Source organism: Diorhabda carinulata, chromosome 8 (assembly GCF_026250575.1).
Source record: "Diorhabda carinulata isolate Delta chromosome 8, icDioCari1.1, whole genome shotgun sequence".
NCBI classification, from domain to species: Eukaryota; Metazoa; Arthropoda; class Insecta; order Coleoptera; family Chrysomelidae; genus Diorhabda; species Diorhabda carinulata.
The window spans coordinates 3,487,416-3,508,705 of NC_079467.1; the positions used below are offsets into that span (position 1 = coordinate 3,487,416).

At 32.2% G+C, this 21,290-nt stretch overlaps 2 protein-coding genes across 3 annotated transcripts; both read right to left on the reverse strand.

Annotated features, from left to right (window-relative positions):
• Positions 1 to 15,486: 15,486 nt before the first annotated feature.
• Positions 15,487 to 17,421, reverse strand: LOC130897025 (ataxin-10). The gene is made up of 4 exons (XM_057805501.1): positions 17,177 to 17,421; positions 16,163 to 17,126; positions 16,035 to 16,098; positions 15,487 to 15,725 (listed from the first exon to the last, which is right to left on the reverse strand). Exons 1-4 carry the CDS (start codon positions 17,305 to 17,307, stop codon positions 15,535 to 15,537), a joined length of 1,350 nt encoding a protein of 449 aa, XP_057661484.1. The 5' UTR covers positions 17,308 to 17,421; the 3' UTR covers positions 15,487 to 15,534.
• A 1,277-nt stretch (positions 17,422 to 18,698) lies between these two features.
• On the reverse strand, positions 18,699 to 20,794 carry LOC130896974 (60S ribosomal protein L15). Of its 2 annotated transcripts, none has more exons than XM_057805420.1 (5): positions 20,736 to 20,794; positions 20,336 to 20,516; positions 20,145 to 20,281; positions 19,971 to 20,081; positions 18,699 to 18,940 (listed from the first exon to the last, which is right to left on the reverse strand). In XM_057805420.1, exons 2-5 carry the CDS (start codon positions 20,505 to 20,507, stop codon positions 18,746 to 18,748), a joined length of 615 nt encoding a protein of 204 aa, XP_057661403.1. In that variant the 5' UTR covers positions 20,508 to 20,516; positions 20,736 to 20,794; the 3' UTR covers positions 18,699 to 18,745. The 2 variants fall into 2 exon arrangements, with proteins under 2 accessions (XP_057661403.1, XP_057661404.1); XM_057805421.1 differs by having other exon boundaries at positions 20,740 to 20,772.
• Between the last annotated feature and the right edge of the window lie 496 nt (positions 20,795 to 21,290).

Sequence of the window (21,290 nt, forward strand, 5' to 3'; positions counted from 1 at the left end):
TCCAAAGAACAAGATTGTTTATCTTTGCTATTGAACTTTGATAGGGAACATCTAGCCACTTCCCAGAAAAATGTTGCGTGGAACTTATTGCCAATTGTTGCCTTGGTCTAAGGCCGGCTTTATAGAAATAAATAACTCAAAAAATTAGTGTTTTTGGTTTAATTCCACACTATCAGTTATGCTTATGCTGCGTACCTTCAATATTTCGTGGAAGTATATAATATTTTCAGAAATTTTTTAATGTCAGTAACAAACTCAACGCAGCTCTACACAATTCCGTCTTTTGTAGAAGTAGAATTGATATTTTTTCGATATATTCATACGCTTAAATACAAAGTGACTGCAATAAACATTTTCATATATTTATGTGTATTTCCGTGATAATTGAATATAATTTGAAACTAAAATAGAAGCCATATAAACATTTAAAGTAGCGCTGAATGTTTAAAAAAAAGAAACCAACCGGTAAACCACCATCAACACACCAAATTCAACTCTAAGTTCTTGGAACTCAGTTAAGGACTGCAACCATGCCGGCCTTCCAAAGTTCCAGTTCATATCTTTGATATATAGAAATCTAAGTTGTTTTTAATTCCATAACTGTTTTCTATTCGTTGTGCTCTCTTGGATAGGCGAATTTTATTTCTTCCCTTTCAAGTACCAGTTATTTATATACTCTAACTAAGGCCGAATAAGTGTAAAGTAAGATTATAAATTGGCAGTCTTTCGCTGTGGTAATCAGGGATAGTTAAACCTATTCTCATATCGCTTTAAATAAATTATATGTCCTATAAGTTGAAAAAAAATAATCAAAAATAGTCAAATAATTAATAATTAAAAGTAATTAATTGGTTAATATCATAAGTTAACCATATAAAACTTCCTTCACGCTCCTAAAGTGTTGTCCAATCATCAGCTTCTCTGAAATGGTATCATTAATAAGCATAATTGAAATATTGAGTTATTCATTTGTTTTATCTCACACTGTATATCTTCGACTAGATACAGAATCTATTTTAACATCTGAACAATGTTAAATTGTCCATAAATCTTTTTATTTTAGTATTTTCTATTTAACCTCGACTTTTATAACTTAGCTCCATGCTAACACTGAAAGAAACAACAATTATAACAGCAAAACCAATTATTACAAGTAAATCAAACTACTGACTGGGAAAGCTTCAAAAATGACTTTAAAAAACTCAACGTAAAAACTTAAGAACAATGGAACAACTGGACAAGGATATAACACAAATTACAAAAAAAAAATAACTACCTATTGAAAATCACAAAATAATTAAAAGGAAATAGGAGAGTTAAACGAAGATGACAATAGTCAAGAGATACTTCAGACAAAACTACACTGAACAAAATAAAAACTCTCAAAAAATTCATATTCAAAAACCAAGGTTCGTAAAATCCAATAAGGAAAATATAACAGCAGATACTGAATACTCCTTGTGGAAACCATGAAAAATTAAAAGAAGAATGGCCAACGAAAAGGGATTAGGGTTAAAAAACAAAAAAAGTGAATTTTTTGGTAGAATATTTAACGTACATTAAAAATAATAGAAAATAACTTGTTATACCAAAATAAGTAGCGGAAGAAGTAACAACAAACATAAAAACAAATAGGATAAATTCTTGAATATCTATTTAGAAAATAGATAGTTATATTGACATAATTAACGCAGCCGTGAGTTTAAAACATGCACCATCCAGCTGGAAACTGGCTAAAATTATCTACCAAAACCAGAAAAATATCCACATGAGGTAAATTCATACACGCCAAGTTCTCAGCAGCCAATTGTTTATAAGCTATTGGGATTAAAACCAACAAATTTGCTACAAAATCGATCAAGTACACCGCACTCCAGATGTTATTGAACAAGCTCTATGAGACAAAAAGGTTGATTAGTACTATACCTGTATGTAGCACAAGCAATTCATGAAGTTAGACTCATCTATAAACTTAATAAAATGCTACTCAAAAAGTATGTAGATATTTTAACTCGAACACATTATTCTGAATCAAATAAGAGGACTCGTAGCCCAAAATATAATAATAAATAGAAGTAGGAGCACCTCGGTAAAGCACTCTTTGACCAATTGGCACAGGAGCTTTTGAAATACTATATAAATGGATCTGCAAATCAAATTATATGAACTTGAGTTAAGTTAAGATTCAATTAATAGTAGATTAAATAGCCTTAAATGAATGGTAACAAATTTCCGAAGAGGATCGTATGAAAACATAGCAAAACATTTTTTACTCTGGACGCCAAATGGATCCGACAAAAAGTTCAAGATATCGATACGCAATAAAATTCTATTCTAATACCAAGAATTCAATCGAATTTGGGTGTGTGTAAGAATGCAATAAAAATAGTAATAAGTAAAAACAGTCCACCCAAAACAAATTGTCATTTGTCATGGTGTGCTCCGTGGTGTGTAAGAAACGAAGGAGACGGACTCCACCTCCATGAAAACGTAGGACCTCTTCAGCTACTTGATAGGCAACATCATATCCAAAGATTGTAAAGGAACAAACTCAAATTAGTATACAAGTAGTACATAAGAAGTCGTGGGTCCGTTATAACCCAATTCTTAAAAAGCCGAAACTTTGTTAAATCAAGGAACCACTTGACTATCATTAAACAATATACAGGACGGACTAAACCATAGAAATGGTTGCTAGTATGTCTGAAATTGGTGAATTTAGTGGTTTCATTTTAACTATAAGTGTAGTGAAGGAAGAAATTGATGGGAAAATAGAAATTTTAAATAATTCTTTGAGTAATACAATTGAAGTCTTCTGAAGATGAAATATAGGTAGTATACGTAATAAAATTCGACTTTAGGCGATGAAGCACCATCTCGCTGGTTTTCCGAATTCAATATTGGGCATACAATACTCGCATACATTCAATATTGCATGAACATATGGCTGTACGCATTGGATGGCGCATGATTCACCAATCTGTCAAAAAAAAGGTCGTATCGATTGATGCAAAGGAATGTTGAAAAAATTCAATCACGGTGCTACAAAAGACGTCTATAAGATCGTTACAGGTTAGGTATCGACTGTATGGGTCTTTCAAGACGACCCACGTAGCACATCGAAGCAAATGGTCGCTTATTTTATCGTCACCGTTCACTGACATTTGTTTACCAGAAGTGCTCGAAAAAATCAGGGAAATCAATCGCAAACCACGACAATGCGAGCTCTCAACATTGTTGAACAGTTAAATCATCGAATCATCCACCGTACAATCCTAGTTTGACACCCAGTGATTTCCTGCAAAATTTCTACACTTGAAGAAGCGTTCGATGCGTTCAAAACATATATTTTGGAGGTTGCAATGGGAAAACTGCTTCGACAATTGGTTCAAACTCATGCAAAAGTCTATTGAATTTAAAGGAGAGTATTTTAAAAAATCAATCAGCAGAGAATTGTAATCTTCATTGTGTTAGTTTGTAAAAAAATTCTAAAAAAGTCAGTGATTTGAATAGAAGTAACCAGAGAAACGCTCAAAATGTTATACACGAGACAAACGCTATTAGATCAATAGTTGTTGTTTGAAAACCCCTCACAACAAAACCACAGTACATTTGTTAAATTGTTAATATTACTTGTGACAAAAAAAACTTATTTCAAATAACAACTGAAACAAAATCTGAGAAAATTTCATCAATATTAAACCAAAAATATTAGAACTACGTTCACTTCAATGTTTTATAACTTTTTGTGACGCTCCTGACATTCCACGGAACGCCACCAAATGTTGTCTTGTATTATCTTATTAATCTCACGTTAAACAACGTAATTACGTTTTGATATCGGTGATGTTAAGAAACTCTATACTTGTTAGTTGGTAATGCCTTGGTTTTTTCTTCCTAATTGTAATCTGAGTACGGTAGTTACGGTTTCAGTTTTGAATTTCATTAGATACGTCAGATACACATAATTACATTTTCCTCTATAATTTGTTTCTGTGATTTTGGGTTTCTACTAGGGTACTTGTAAAGAAATATTTAATAGGCAATTTGACAACGTTGAAAAGTTGGTAATTCTATCAGTTAATAGTCTGAAAAAACATATTCTTCTTTTTCAGATCTCAATTAGTTATTACCCATAATAAAATACAGTTAATATTAAAATGTTGTCTACAAAGGCAACGTCCTGTCATGGTTGGTAGCTCTCGTGATGTCGTATGCAAGTAAATATGGTTTTTTCGAAAAAATTTTGTTTCCAAAGTGTTCAATTCGATGTGTTAGTAATGACTGGAAAATTTTTGCACAAGTTTCTTATGAATCTTATAGCTACTGAATTAACTATTCGTTTCAAATCAAATTGGAATCAAAATTTATGTGAACCGATGATAACAGCAACGCATCTAATTACGAGAATTGTTACTTAAGTTTTGAGCTATGGAAACACTGTTGTGAATATATCAAATATGACATTGCCACCATAAAGTTTGACATTTTGAGATACTTGAAACATTCATCTTGGTTAAAAAGTGGAATTAAATCATGAACAGCCATGTGCTTATCAACTCGCTTCGACTTTTGTTGATTAAGCATCATCCGAGTCACATTGTTTACTTGGGTTTTACTTCCACTTGCATACATTCAATATTGTATGAACAACTATCCGTTAATGCTGAAAAAGTTCAATGGCGGTGCTTCAAGAGACGTGACAGGCGACGAATCATGGATCTAATCTATGCTTAGAAACTAAGTAAAAATCGACTATATGGATTTTTCAAAACGATCTAAATCCAAATGGTCGCCTATTTTTACGGAATTACTGGACATGTCGCCCCCATCTCCCATTGGAGCATAGAGCATAGAACGGTCAATTCTGAATGGTACATCAGCAATCAGGGAAACCAATCGCAGAAGACGAATCATTCTCCACCACTACAATGCGAGCTCTCACATATCAGTTCAAACAAAAACGTTTGAGAACGGTTTGAAAGCGGTTGATGCGTTCAAATCCCATTTTACGGAGGTACCTGGATCGACAAAGCTTAAGTAATCAAGCAATCCTACTCAATAACTTTTTCTGTCATAGCATCATCTTTTTCCAAGGTTTCATCTCGGATTTCAATAGCACTTTAACTTTACAGACATACTGCTGCAAGTTCAGCTCCTCGACTTTTGAGAAACTCTTCTGAAAGACCTATCAATCAGCCATCTTGTGCGAAATTTTGTTGACAACATAAAAAACTATGAAGAATTAGGTACACAAAATAACAGATAACAAGTAAAATTTTGGAAAGCACTTTATTCAGCTAAAATTCGTCATTCTGCTGCAACTATATAATTGAGTTTGTTTACGTGCTCTTTGGTAGTCTTCGGACTAATTGTAAACGCGCGAGTCTTATGGTCGTGGATGGCGGAAAGCTTGGCACAATAAACAAAGTTCGATAAACTACTTAAAGCTTACATTTATATGCAGAGGTCTTTACATTAAGAGAAAAAAGTGCAGTGCAAAATGAATTACTGTAATTGATTCCCATCTTGATCAAAACATTTACAGCAACGTACAGAGGCAAGCCCGGCGAAGAACGTCAAGCTGGCCGCGAAGTATGATGTTAAAGATGGGAACAAGGAAGCTATTGGCTTATTCCTTGGGTCTCTTTCTTCGTTAACTTCTCAAATAGACAATGGAATTTTTGAATTAACAACTTTGTCCACTTAATTTTCATTTGTTTGTGAAATCAAATAAAATTTCGTGGTATAAAAATGGTTAACAACCACAGAAGTACCTTATTTTGGACTAGTATCACATAACGGGAACTTTTGTACCTAGGACATTTTCCGGAGAAAAAAATAACAAAATAAAATATGTAGATAAGATTTAAAAAAGATTTTTGAATTGCAGTTCGTAAGGATGCGTGGTCCTCTTGCAAAAACGCGTTCCTTGAGAAGACCCGACAGGAAGAAAGTCTAAGTCTCAAGTCACATGACCGTGGGGGCCACTCATCGAATCCTCCTCTGCCTACCATTCTCCTAAATTAACATTAAGATACTCCTGCACGCATAACGTGCGGCGAAGCTCCCTCCTGCAAGAAATGACGGATGTTTGCGAGTGTTGGATTGTTGCCCATTTGCCCATGTAAATCTTCAAGCATTTCCATATAAGTTAGGCCCATCACGCGACCCTCGAAAAACCACGAATCCACGAAACCCACTCATATACACACACCAGGCAGGTTGAATTCGTTCATCTTGAATAGAATGAATGGAATGCTGGAACCGCGGATCATCCTGACTGCATCCGAGGTACCACTCGCAAAATTCCGATCTGCGATATAAATCATCCTCGTGAAGTGCCTACTGAACATACTGTTTACACTACCATTACATCAACACTAACAATTACACTGTCTGGTGCGCGTAAACTGTTAACCTTCAGTGTCTGAAGACGATAGCTTGGTTATCGAAACGGTGTAATTGTCAGTGTTGGTGTAGTGGTAGTGTAAACAGTGTGTTCAGTATGAATATCACCAACGGTTCCAAAAATTCCAACTTGGTTTTACAATAATGGAATGTGTGGTACAATCGAAATATTAATGCTTATATCACAAAACGTAGAGATAAACAGAAAATTTCATAACGAATATAACAAATATGTAAAAATGATAGTAAAATGAGTACGTACGGTGAGTTCTTAACGTTTATTTGTACCTATACTTGCATAAAAATGATAAAATCGGGGTCTATTTAAAATGATCGTTGTTACCTATTCTACTTACATCTGTCTTAGATCGAATTTCGTACAATTGTATCCGTCAAAAAGGTAATATGTATAACAAATTAGTAGTAGACCACATTTTTTTTTCTATAAGGATTATATGTTACTCGATATACTTTAGATGGTGACACTAGAACAGAGTCGGCCTGGTTCACGGTATCAACTATTAAAGTTACTTCACTTCACTCAGATCAACTCATTCCCGTGGGAAACAGAAGTTGAAGACAGAAATGTCCTAATCATTATAAATAATCATAAATAATCGCCAAAATCAGTACTTTGTACTTATAGATATTGTATTATATATACTTACTGTAAAGTTTAATTGTAAAAAATAAGAATGAACAAAGGACGTTGAGCGCCAATCTTTATTAACGAAATGTCTATTGGCACCTTCCACGGAAAAATCCGTGACTCTAAAAATGTACGTGTGTCTATGGTTGAAATTAGAGAAATGAGCTGAATGAAGCTTTATCCGTGAATGTTACAATAATAAGCTTTAACTCACGGATCAATATTATCCACGGATAAATACCACGTACAGATGAAATCTGTCATCTTATATGCCATTTAGAACGAATTATAGAAAAAATTTATTAATAAATTAGCAGACCCGGTAACGCGTTGCTGTGACTGAGTGATTTGATTTGAAATAATTCTAATGACAATACAATTGCTCTCTCTTCTGCTTGTTCAATGAAATTATACTGGCATCGAGTTGTTACACGTTCTTCACAATTGCCCATAAAATAGATCTGAAGAAATTTTGGATCTTCATTTGGCATTGGCATCAATGATTCAATTTTATGATATACCTGGCCTTGAATTTTGAATGTTGTCTCAAAATTACGACCCTCAGATGACAAATCACAAACTTTGGATGCTCCAAACGACGTCATTCGGAAGCAAGAATTAAATTTTCGTGTCTTACGCAAAAATAATTTTGATTCATTTGGAATGCCAGAAAGAAGGTTCAGGTGGAGTAGGGAGTGGTGACAATACAACTTTTCCTGATGCGCAACACTTGCCGGGTGTTTCATTGCGAAATTTAAACGCCTGACAATAATTGCATACTTGGTCCATCGCACCAATAGTAACTTTGGAATCAACCGAGTAATTGATGTCTGGTAATAATTAAATGCAGGACGAACTCGGCTTTGTTCTCTATATGAATCTATATGTTGTTGACGTGCTATCCTGGTTCTCAATACATATTTTTGCCGTCGATTATCACGCTGTTCTCATGCATGAATTTTAGCTGTGCGAATTCTTTGAGCTGTATTTCTTTCTGCTCTCTGTTCGAATAATTTATGAGCTCTTTCAACACATGCACATCGAGTTTTCTTGCTACGGGCATTAAGGTTGGATTTTTTGGGTGGCATTTTACTAAAAATAGTAATTGAATTTTTTATGTGAATGAATTTCGCTGTTCTCTAAATAACTGTAAGTTAGAAGTAAAAAAAAATATTCGAAGTAATGTACGCAACGAAGACAAAATGAAGAATGATTTGAAAGAAGCGATGTTAAGTGGTATAGGCAAAATAAGACATGTATAGTGTGTAATCTAAGAAAATATATCTCATCTATGAGGTGCAAAGGACAAAATTTTACAGTTCTCTGTAAAGAAATTCGCTTAAGGCGCCATCGGTTCCAGACTTATGGAAACTACGATTAGTAACAACAATCAACGTTGATGATCAGTTTATTATTAATTATTTATTAATTATTGAGACCATTAATTTGAATAATAACTATCCTATCATTTAAATTGGACCGAATTACATATATATGCCAACTTTCATGGATATCAGTTGACTCGTTTTTGAGTTCATTCAGAACATACACACGGACACTGAATTTTTATATATTAAGATTATTTGATTATAAGAATAATCTTAGTAATAATTAATTGATGAAAGTGCCTATGTATATCTCGTAATTTATACTCTGATTCTTTTTCTAAGCTTGCTGATAGTGCACAACGTTAAACTAGTGACTAATATCCTTGGCAATTGGATACAGTTGATTAAGTTAGGTTAGGCATATAAACAAACTTAATGGGAGTATTAATAAGGTGTGTATCTCTCAAATTTTGTTTTTTGGATTTTACTCCTTAAGAATCGATTTGCATATATAAGGGGCCCGTTATGAGAAAAATGTGAGGAGTAAAATCTATCGATGAATGACCTCGTTACGTTTTTGGTGCGCAACTTTCGAATTTGTCAGTGTCAACATTCTTATATTGCTGTTTTTATTTTTCGTCAACAAAGTAGTGATACTAGAAAATTTTGATAAGGAACAGTGTTTCTCTCTTTATAATATTGTCGAAATTTTGATTAATTGTCCTAAATAGTTATGTTTTTTGAAATAATGATCTAAATCAAATATTAAAACAAATTATTATGAATTGTCATTATGATATATGTTGGATCTAAATATCAAACGTTCATATTTATGTGACATTTCAGTCCAATATGTTCTACAAGTCTATTTAGCTTTGCTTTGTGGCTTTACAAACTTCTGAAATGTGTTCTTTTTTTCCTTTTATTTTAATTAATCGTTCAATGACCACTCCACAATTGATTTTCTCGACTTATTATATAATGTAATTTCTATTTTTTTCCGTAACTCACTGTTTGTTTCCCGATTAGTTTTAGGGAGTATCGATACGTTTGGTTTTCTCTTCCTTTTATAGTTTTTTAACTGATTTTCACTTTTTTAATCATGTTCTTTCACGATATATTTTTGGAATATACTGAGAATTCACTCTCTTAATTTATTCTTTCTTATTCACATAATCATAAGCTTACAAAAATTGATAATGTAAATTCAACATTGATTTATAGTCTATAGTCTTCATGTTTATTAATTCTATGATCATATATAATCAGATAAAAATTAACGTCGAATTATGGCCCAATTGCACTGCTTTCCACGTTATCTAAGATCATAAGAAGAGCAATTTTTTGTGATTTTGATTGTATTAATCATGATATTTTAATAAAAAAAATTCAGTACTACGGTTTCAGGAGAATACCTCTCGCATGGTTTAAGTCATACCTCACCAACAGAAGTCAGATTGTAAGGGTTAATACAACGATGTCTTCTTGCAACCAATAGAATGTGGGGTGCCCCAAGGCTCAGTACTAGGCCCTATTTTGGTTCTTCTGTTTATAAACGACATCGCTTATCTACACATCAGTGATAAAATATTTCTTTTTGCAGATGATACTAGTTTCTCTTTTAGGACCATATATAGAGACTTAGTCACACTTAAATCATGGTAGAATTCTAGTCTTCTCTGTCTCGATGTTTCTAAAACTAAAGATTTATCATATAAAAATATGTTGCAGCCTTTTGTATTCAATTCCTCCTGTTTTGCGCTGAGATCATTTTCCAAAGAGCTGAACTTATCCACCGCACAAAGTGCTAGCCATGAACCAAGGAATTGAACGGCATAATGATGAATAAAAGATGAAAAATTTCTCATATTATTTGATTATATTTATTTGAACACTCATATTGGAACGTAATGCCGAATTATTAAAAATACGTCACTTCTTCTCAAATGAAAATATGTAGACAGATTGTTAATATGTTATAATATATGTGATAATAATAAAATCAGTTAGCAGTTAGCAGAGGAAAACCTGATCAGATGATGCATCTAAGTAGGCAACAGACGTTTCCGCCTAGCTTCTACGTAATAACTTTCAAAGTATCAGCTGACACCAAGATACAGTCAGCTGAACCATATATTTATCCACAGCTTATAATCATCGGATGAATTTTTATTCGAGAGGAAATCATTGATAGTAGAGGAGAGTGTCCGAAACCGGACCCCTGTTTTGTTTTTGAATAAAATAGGAAGTAATAACAAATTATGTTTTAAAATCATCTAATTCAAAATTAGTACAAAAAAAATTATTTTATTAAACCTCAATTTGTGATATGGTTGCTGAAATCGGACCCCTTGTCAAAATAGCGGTAAAAAAATTTTAAAATGGTATTAAATCAAAGAATACTCATTCTAGTTTCAAATATAATTGGGTGATTCCGTTCTAACTGTGATTTTTTGTATTCAAAATTTCAAGATTTTAAAATTTAACTTTTCTAACTTTTTTATGCATATTATTCATCTATTTTACTGTAAAAATAAAACTCTAAGAGGAATTTACTACAACTTCAAAGTATCACGAGCAAGACACAAATGTCGGATTTTGAGTTCCACGGTACTGACTCATTTATCCACGGTACTGACATGGTAACTTAAGATATTAAACAACAAGTGCATCAATTTTCCTCAGTTTGATCATAAACATTAGAATTTATAAGGTAATTAGTTTAAATCATTTGTTACGACAAAAAAAATTAATAATTTATCGGTAAATTCTAGGAATGGACATGACACGGTACTGACATTCAAGTGATGTAGTATAAGTTTTCTTTAAGTGGCAAGTTATATTGTATAAAAATAATGTTTAAATATCTTAAGAATTATTCAATTAACACAAAATTTTTATTAATTGATTATTAATTAATGACTAGTACAAAAAAACAATACAGGACATTGAATATCACAGTTAGAACGGAATCACCCAATTATAATTTAATAATCACAATATAATATAATGCAATAAGATGAAAATTTTAATAGCAGATAATAATTTAATTCCTTAGCGACAATAATCGCAGATGTACACTTCTTTTTCAGCACCAGCACAATCAACATGGGCCCACAGTGAGCACATAACCCAAGGCTCCCCTTTAAAATCCTCCGATAATTTTCTATCACAAAATATGCACCAAGTGTCAACATCTTTTGATGAGGAAACTCCCGGGAAAAGCTTCAATTCTTCTCCGACAACATTATAAATTCTGTTTGGCGTGAACTTTCCTTTCTCATAAACATCTTCCAGAAGATCATAAAATTTCTCTGTAGTTTCCTTGCTAAACCCAAGAGCCCTGCTATACGAAGGTCCAGTATGTTTCCTTTCCGATAGTTTTGATTTGTGTCGTTTTAGAAAAAGACTAACCCATTTTTTCCTAGCAATATAGCGTTTGAATGGGTGTTCGATGTTATTTCTTTCTGTCAACCTTCTTTCTGTAATGCCATTCTTCGTAATTCACTACGAGTAAGGCCAAAAAAGGAAGCTTCCATAGTAAGGCAATAACGAACCAGCTCTTGTTCAAGATCTTCAGGTGTACCGTATTTTAAGTTGGACAACTTCATAAGCGTTGTTTTCGGAATATTAAAATTTTTACTGGCCTTCTTCCACATTGCTTTCGTCATTTTAGAAGAACTCTACTTTCTTTGATCAGTTTTTCCCATTATCCTTTTGAAATCTGCAACGAAATTTCAAAAGAATAAGCGTGAGTACAGATTTAGGAGACTTTGAACATGAAAAAATAAGGAATCCGGCTTAGGCAACAAGAGGGGTTTAAGCGACTAAAGCCATCAGTTTATTAACCCGATTAATTTTGAACCAAATATCTAAATGAAACGTTTTGATGATAAACAATAAACTTAAAACTTGCCATTTAAGAATATATATTGATATAAAGGCTTACCTGAGAATATCTGGGAAAAATAACTAAAACTATAGCACTGATCAAAAACTTTTTTCACTATCAAAACATGTAATGGTGAACTGATAAGCAACAGGTGAAGTGGGCTCAACTACATAGTGGTAGATGCTTAAACTACTGTTTACAGTTCAGGAGAATGCAGTATCAGAAGACCAGAGGTCCACTTTAGGGGTAGAGGTCCGGTTTAGGGTACTTCCCTCTATATATTTTTCTAATAATCAACGCATCAGCTGATATTAATATGTTATATTCAGCTAATTGATTTTTTCTCGAAATAATGGACAATTTCACAAATTTCTATCTACGAAGAAGCTTACCCATCCCACTGAGTCGTCCACGAGGCTTTATAATACAACTGGCTTTTGAATTATTTCTCTTTTAATAAAATTGACTAAATATTGGTTTTGCTAGATATATTTTTATAGATTTATGTTTTAAGACCGATTCTGTAGCGTTAGAACATGAAATTTGAAACCCCTGTGTACCAGAAACACCAGTCACCGAATATTCTTTCATATTTCCGCATCTTCGATTAGCTTTGGAAATTCTATACAGAATTGTGATTTTTTTTAAGTAACAACAAAATAACGAAATATTATGAGCGTGTATACGTTTCTATTTACCTATTACCATTACTTTATACAGTATGTTCGTAAAATAACATAATTTGCTAATTCGATTGTTAAGTTAACAAAAAAAAATGTTCCTCCAGGGTCACTCCAAAATAACCTATCACCATATTTTTTTAAATGGTACAAACTCTATACAATGTGACTCTAGAGAGGCGAAACGACTGTAAGAGAAAAATTTCCCGATTCTAGTTTTTGTTTTTTGAGCTGTAGCCCTGATTCGCCAAAAGACCCTTCTCTAACATAATTTAAGTTTTGAAAAGTATGTCGATCAACTCGCTTCGACTTTTGTTGATTAAGCACCATCTGGAACCACCATGTTTCGCTGGTTTTCGTAATTCAATCGTGGTCGCACTTAGCTACAGGATGAATTTCATGAAGGTCGTCCAAAATCGGCTGTTGTACTGATGCTGTGCGTAAACTGATACACTTCTTAAAGTGCCATCTTCGAACGAAGTTTGGCGACCATCATGACTATTTTTATTTTATTTACAGCTGCTCTAAACAATTGGTTTCATGTGCAGTTAGACCACTTCTTTAAGTTTCGCGGCCATAATATTCTTCGTCGACCTACACCTCTATTTCCCTGTATCTTTCCTTACAAAATCAATCTCTGGAATTCGAATCGTTGTCCCCTAATTTGCGGGACTTTATGGTAGTCAACAATTCTCTTTGTGTTTCCATTTTGCGTATAAATTAATCTTCCTCAAACACCCTAGAGTAGTTCTACCGATAGTTCATCAGGTCCAGGTGCCTTGATATTTTTTCATATGTTTGAGCGCATGTTTGATTTCTTCTATTGTTATATCTAAATCCACTTTCCAAATTCTTTGTTTCTGATGTTGATCTTGCTATTCCGTTATCATCAAAAAGTTGTTGTGTATATTGTGTCCCTCTTTCTGAGTGTCTATGATTATTTTGCCGTATGTGTCCTCTAATAAGATGTTCGGTATTTGCTTTCTGGTTTCTACTATTTCTCCAACTTCATTACGAATGTTGAAATTGTCATATTTTCGTTCTAATTCTTCTACCCCTTCACATTTCTCTTTTGCCTCTATAATTTGCTTTCTTGTTGTACATTGTATCTCTTTGTAATTGTTTTCATCGACACTTTTAAATCTTTTTTCTTCCATCAGTGATAGTATTTCTTCGTCGCCATCAATTTTTTTTCAAATTGATATCTCAATGGAAAAAAGAGACACTGAAATTTATCACAAGCGTACAACGTTCGATACACATCAATGTTCAACGAAAAGGGCTAATCGAAGTTATCTTACTAACTAAATTTGTATTATACCTTAATACGAGGTCTGGCTATTAAATAACGAAACTGCTCGCCTAGAGGGCGCTCTAGACAGGTGGGGTAAGAAACTAGTATATGCACGTCCTAAAACACGTTCCCGTCAATATTATAGTATTTGTGCAAATTTCACGTTAAATTGAAAAATGTGCCATAAATTGTTGCATGAGGACTATGGGGACGATTCTCTATCTCGTGCGCGTATTTTTGAGTGGTGTTGATCACTTTCATTGATGACTAAATGGGTTCCAGTGGGTCAGACTGTCAACCAGACTTACAATTTGTCAGTTTTGGCTGCCAGATTGAGTTCGTAAAAAACTGCCCGATTTCGCATCGGCCCATAATGCGCTATGTGTGAAGCAGTATTTGGCCAGTAAACGCACTCCAGTGTTCGAAAACCCGCCGTACTCACCAGATTTGGCACCGTGCAAGTTTTTTTTGTTTCCGTATATAAAATCTGCTTTAAAAGCCGATTTGAGTCGATGGAAGCGGTAACCCAGAGTTTCTCCAAAGAAGACCTCCAGCACTGCTTCGATCAATGGAAAAAACTTATGGAAAGGTGTGAGGCGCGGGGAGGGGAATATATTGAAGGGGAGCATTCAAATGTAGATTAATTTTTATAATAAAACCTTTTTTCGTAAACAGTCTCGTTATTTAATAGCTAGACCTCGTACATAAGATCAAACTCAACTCGATGAAAAGACGTTTTCACACAAAGTTTGTTGGGGATATTTTGATCACTATTTTTGGTGAATAAGACTTCTATATTATATTTAATATGGAGGTCCGAATTTAAATCAAACAATTGTTTTTTTCTTTTATTTAGAACGGGTTAACTTGAAATTTATGATCAGATTCTGCGTGAAGAATTTTAGAAGTTTGCATTTTCCAGATGAATTTTCCAAACCTATAGACAATCCTTTAAAAAAGTACTTGGAATATTATCAGAGTCCATTTTCAAATTAGTCCTGACAAGAACTGTTTTTATATCTAATAAAACAATAACAAAAACAACAACCCAAGAAAGAACAAAATAGACACTATTTACTTGGGATTTATACAAAAGTACTGTGTAATTGACCAATCAGGAATCTACAGAATTGCCAACTTAAATTCAAATCAGACCACTTAATTTAAAAAACGGGGTATATCTGGTTTTAATCGAGGTAGTTCTGTAAATTGGCAACCATAAAAGTACAATATCAATTTTTAATGTTTAATTTTTTTAAAAATAATGTTTAAATAATTTATTATGATTGTAATGAGTCTAAAGGTACAATTTTCAACTGAGTGTCATTATCTCCCTGTAAAGTTAATCCAAATTCTTCTAAAACTGAGGATGACACCGTTCCCTTCTTCTGCAGACCTCCAATCATTTTCTGATTTTCCGGATTATTCTCACATAAATTCCTAATGGCAAAAATGCACCATTGAATAATAACTAAAAATATTTAAGGAAAACTTTCATTAAATATGATAATGAACTCGAAACGAAAATGACCAACAAATATGATAAATATCACAAATAATAACTACCTGCTACCATAAATAACGAAATCCTGAAGGGTGGTGTTTTAAACCACAAAGAGGCCTTTCCTCTCCTTCCCTCCAACAGAAATAATTGTTGGAGAAGGTGGGATTAAAAAATATATATAGGATCATATTCGCCCTTAGTACAAGCATCTCAAACAATTTTTTTAATATATAATTAATGTAGTTATCAGAAAAAATTCATATTTGTAAAGGATACAAGGATTGTTTGCATCAATGTTACAACAGTCTAAAATAACTGGAATGACTTCAGCTTCTCGTGCCTAAAATTTTTTAGATAAATTCCAATTTGATATATATTTGTAGTAGAATTGAAAATAAACTTACTAAATTTTTCATGATATTATTCTTCCAACACATATTTCCAATTAATTGAATCAAATCTGCTTTCAAACCAAATACAGGATTAGCTGCCTCGTCGCTTTGGCTTCCTGATAATTTCTGAACAGGAGTAAATGAATTATTACCGCTTTTTCCCAAACGATGAAAATTAATAAGTAACGCAGAAGCTGTTACTAAAATATTCTTATTTTGTTGAAGTTTATCAATGTATTTATCCTTACTGGATATTGAGGATAATACCCCCAACAATAATGATACTTCTTGTACTTCGTCTTGTTTATATACATTAGTTATTTTGAAAAAAATGTCTGGACTCCTTAGGAAGCAATCTATTAATATTTCCAATCCTGAATCGGGAATATTAAAATCCTTATTTTGTATTTGATATGTTCTGATAATGTTTAATATCGTTAATTTATGCTTATGCCTCAACCCTTTATAGAAACTCCAAAAACAATCATCTGATATACATTTCTCAAGAAAAAAACAAATAAATTCATTTTGAGTTTCACATTCTTCTAGGTTTAACATCATTTCAAATAAATTCATGTCTATGGGATTGAACAAAGACATGTTGTATATTAAAGCTGAGCATTCATATGTATACATCTTATGTTCCATGAGATTTTTAACAAAATCCAAGAATTCTGAATATACTTTTTTAGATGCTACCAAGTTTGAAGAAATTAAATTTATTAGAAATTGCAATATTATTTTTAAGCATAAATGCAATGGATTTGATGTTTTGATATAATGCTGGGTGGTTTGTAAAATATTAGTATTTTCAACTATGAAATCCTGGACATGTTTATTCGTAGTGCAGTTTCTTAATGATCTGTAGAGCTCAGTTACTACTTCAGCAAATTCTTCTTTATGTGAAGAGCTCAACTGTACAAAATGATATAAGTATTTTTCTATTAACTGTAAAGCTTCGGTAGTCGCATCAATCCTGAAAATTTATAGAAATACATCAAATAAAGAAAAAGTTTTGTTACTTACTTATAAACTTTTCCATTTTCAAATATTTTGAATGTTTCCTTCAAAAACATTATCAATTCCTGTGGATTTTCATAACATTCTTTGAAATCTTTTTTTATATTTACATGTTTTATATCTTCACTGAATTGCATTATTAATAATTTATATTAATTGACTTATTTTAAAATATGTTCTTAATATTATGGTCGAGTTTAAATATGTTTAGAAAAATATCTTCTTCTTTTTTATTGTAATGTCATAAAAATGAATGATTTCAGCTAAATATTAATCAACATATCGATGGCCTAACTGCAATACCCCGTATCTTGAAAAATGCAACTATACAAGGGAAACAAAACACAAATTCAAATAATGGGTAATTATTAGTATGTTACATAACGAGTTTGTAAAGTGATACATTTCAAACAAGCTACTGTTATGCACGAGTCGCGTAGAGGTGAGTGCTGAATAATAAGGAGTGCCAAGTACACTTTCGAAAGAGTTGTGCACAATATTTTCCCTACGACCACGTAAAAAATTGTTAAAAAAAATTTTTTTAATAAGTTAATTAAACCATATCACACATGTGTTGAAAAGTATATAAACACGTGTGGTGAAAAGTTGAAAAATCCTACAAAATATTTATTTTGTAATAGTAGAGACGACAAAAACTAAAAGAATGATTATTAAATATTTCATAACTAAAGAACAGAAAAAAAAACCAATAGAACAATAAATTTTTTGTAACTCTATTAGATACCTAACAATAATTAAATAATTATTAATGATTTTGTTTTACATTTTTTCTGAGACGTTATAAAAGTGAAATGTAAACTTATTATAATAATTACTAAATCGCAGTGAATTTTGTAAATCATATTGTTTACTTCTTCAGACTTCTTACATTTGGCCTTTTGCCTTTCGACACCCAGCCAGTTCATATTTATTCGCATATTCCCTCTATCGTTCGAGGCCATATATAACATAAGAATAAGAAGCATTTCAATACATGTATGTTTTGTTATTTTTTAGTACATTTGTGAAATAAACTACTTTCTTCGGTAAAAATGAGTGAAACACTAGGTAAATCCAGAGCACTACAGTTGGAAGGGAATGAAATAGAAGACCTCTAGCAGCTAGAACCATCCCATACCCTAAGTTTTTCTAATAATTAATAGATCAACTGTAAACACTGGGCTCCCCAGTATCTCAGCATAACAGGTGGACACAATAGATCCCTTAGGTCGCAGTGTATATCTATATACATGAGTTGCAAGTTAATCAAGATATACATATTTTTCTCTTATATTTAAATTACAACAAAGTTAGCTATAATTTGCAATAGTAGATAAATATGTAAACATTTTTCTTATATACTTCAACATAGCTTAAGTAATATTTTACAAATATTAAACCTGAAACTATTAAAGAGTTTACATGAGGCCCATGAATAATTTTCATTATGATCATATGTTCACTTGAAAGTAATACTTTCCAATTTTGATATGTAAGGAGCTACAGAGGGAAAATTAATAAAAAAATATAACTTGAGAATAAAGTTTATACGTTATAATTATAAAAAAAGTTACATTAACGTTTTCTACGTAATTGCAAAGAATTCCTCCTAAGCCAAGCGGCACGTCTGGATCCTCCTTTAGTTTGAGAGAACCTATGTCCTTTGCCCAAACCACGAGACGATTTACCAGCAGATGTCTTGCCCCGTAGTTCTCTGTGTTTGTGGACAGCATTTACTATCCAGTTAACTTTAGCATCTCTGCGAATAGCCTAAAATAACAATGTCTTTGTCCAAAAGTAAAGAAACTGCAGTTTGATAATGTTGATCATATACCCTTCTATAACAATAAACAAGGAATCCACTAGATGCAAAAAAGCACGATACTAGTTGCAAATAGCATAGTCATATTTTTTGTCAAAAATGTAAAGTCCACCTTTGCCTTGTAAAAAATCACAACTGTTTCATAAATTTCCATAGAAAATAAGTCTTATTATATAGAAATCTACATTCTTTTTTTGTTACAGTACAATTCTTTGATGGGTTAAAAAGGTTGATAACATCTTGAGCTATCCTACTATCTCAATATTTAGTATATAAGTAACAGGCAGCAAATCTTGAATTTACTTTTGCTTGTCAATTATTTATGTTTCTTTTCTGTAGTCATACTATTTTTTTACAGTGAAAAAGGTGACCAAAAGGCGATATTTTTTATGAAAGGACGAGTTGAGGCGCTCAGAGCAGATAAATATTTTATAAGACACTTCAAAATCAAAACTGATGAAGATGTCATAATGTATTAAAATATATCAATTCTAAGTTTTTAAGCGCCATTTCTTATTTTCATACATTATGGGATGCATAATTTTCATGAACTCGGATTCTCCTGACCTTCATACTTTTAGTTATTCACAGATTACAAGTTATGACTGATTTATTGCTCTGTGAATGAATACACACTTTACATCACGAGTGTACTTTGGGGTTTACAAAAATATTTATATTACTTGGGTCAAATTCAAATTAAAAAAGGAATAGAACTTTTAGCATTGTAATTGAAAATGACTACACATACCAAATGAACATCATTGTCAAAAAATAAATAGTTAGAGAAACGTTTCCTAGAAATCAATATTCCAACAGTAAGTTTATTGTTATCTAGTGGATAGTTCCGTCAATACAGAATAATTTGTTGCCATTATTTAAAACAAATTGTTCCCTTTATTACAAATAATTATTCTGCCTGAGGTTAATACATTTCTATTAATCTATTAAAATTTATTAATGATTACAAGTACTTACTTTGTGTGATGGGTCAACCAAAATGACTTCAAAGTATTTGTAAGTTGAGTCTTGACCTACCCAATAAGAATTAAGAACTCTTAATCCACCACATCTTCTACCAACACGTTCCTAAAACCAAAATATTGTATGTATTTAAAAGAAGTTGAGTCATATAAATACAGGAATATTTACCTCAGCAATAGCTTGCAAGTTACGGACTGGTTTCAATTCATTAACTCCGTGGCTTTTTGGTTTACCATAGGTAGCACCTTTTGGTACGGGACGTTTGCGACCTCCACGACGTACTCGAATACGATAAATAACAAACCCTGAAATATAAGTACATTCAACGAATTAGATTAATTTTAATTTAAATAATTTACCTTGCTTAGCCCTGTAACCTAGTCTTCTAGCTTTGTCGGGACGGCTGGGTCTTGGTGCCCTATGCAATTTAGTTAACTGGCGATATTGCCAGACTCTCACCCTAAGTAAAAATCTAAGAACATCACTTTGTTTTTTCCGGTAAAGTTCTTGAATATATTTGTAGGCTCCCATTATTTCAACCTAAAACAATATGCACTGTCTAAAAGATACACATAACCACACTTTGATTAGACTACAAATAATACAATGAATTTTATTTTTAATTTAATCATACACACAAAAATACAACTACATAAGTTTTGTTTATCCTAAATTACATCTATTATGAATTACAAATTGAATTTAATATTATGGATTGCAATAATTATTAATAATTTAAAATATATTTAACTACTGTACCTACATCGACATCGACAAAAAAGAAAGCAAGCACGCAAACTCAGAACTTAACAAAAGTTGACATATGACAGCTCCATAGAACAAATATAAATAGATAAAATGTAATCACACAAATACTAAGTGTCTCAAAAAATGCTAAGACTATCTTATTAATTTTACGAAATGTATATGACAAAATTTTCACACTAAATATATTATTATCATTTGCCCTATTGTTTAGAAGAAAAATTAGTTTATTATCGTTAAAATATCCCAGCAATTTATTAACTTATATTGACATAAAGTCAACTATTGCTATATATATTTCAAATTGCACCATTCCATTTAGTCTATTCATGTTATTACCCATATCGTGTACAATTTCTCTAATTATGAGAAGTTTAGAGGAGCGAATGATTAAACAGTAAATAAGAAGGTAGGGAGAAGGAGAACAATCTGTATATTAAAACTGTCAGTCGAAATGTGTTAAATGAAGGTGGCGCTACGTTAGCAGCTGGGTAAATTTTATAGTAGACGACAAATATTATTTATACCTAGGACAACCTTTCACACTTA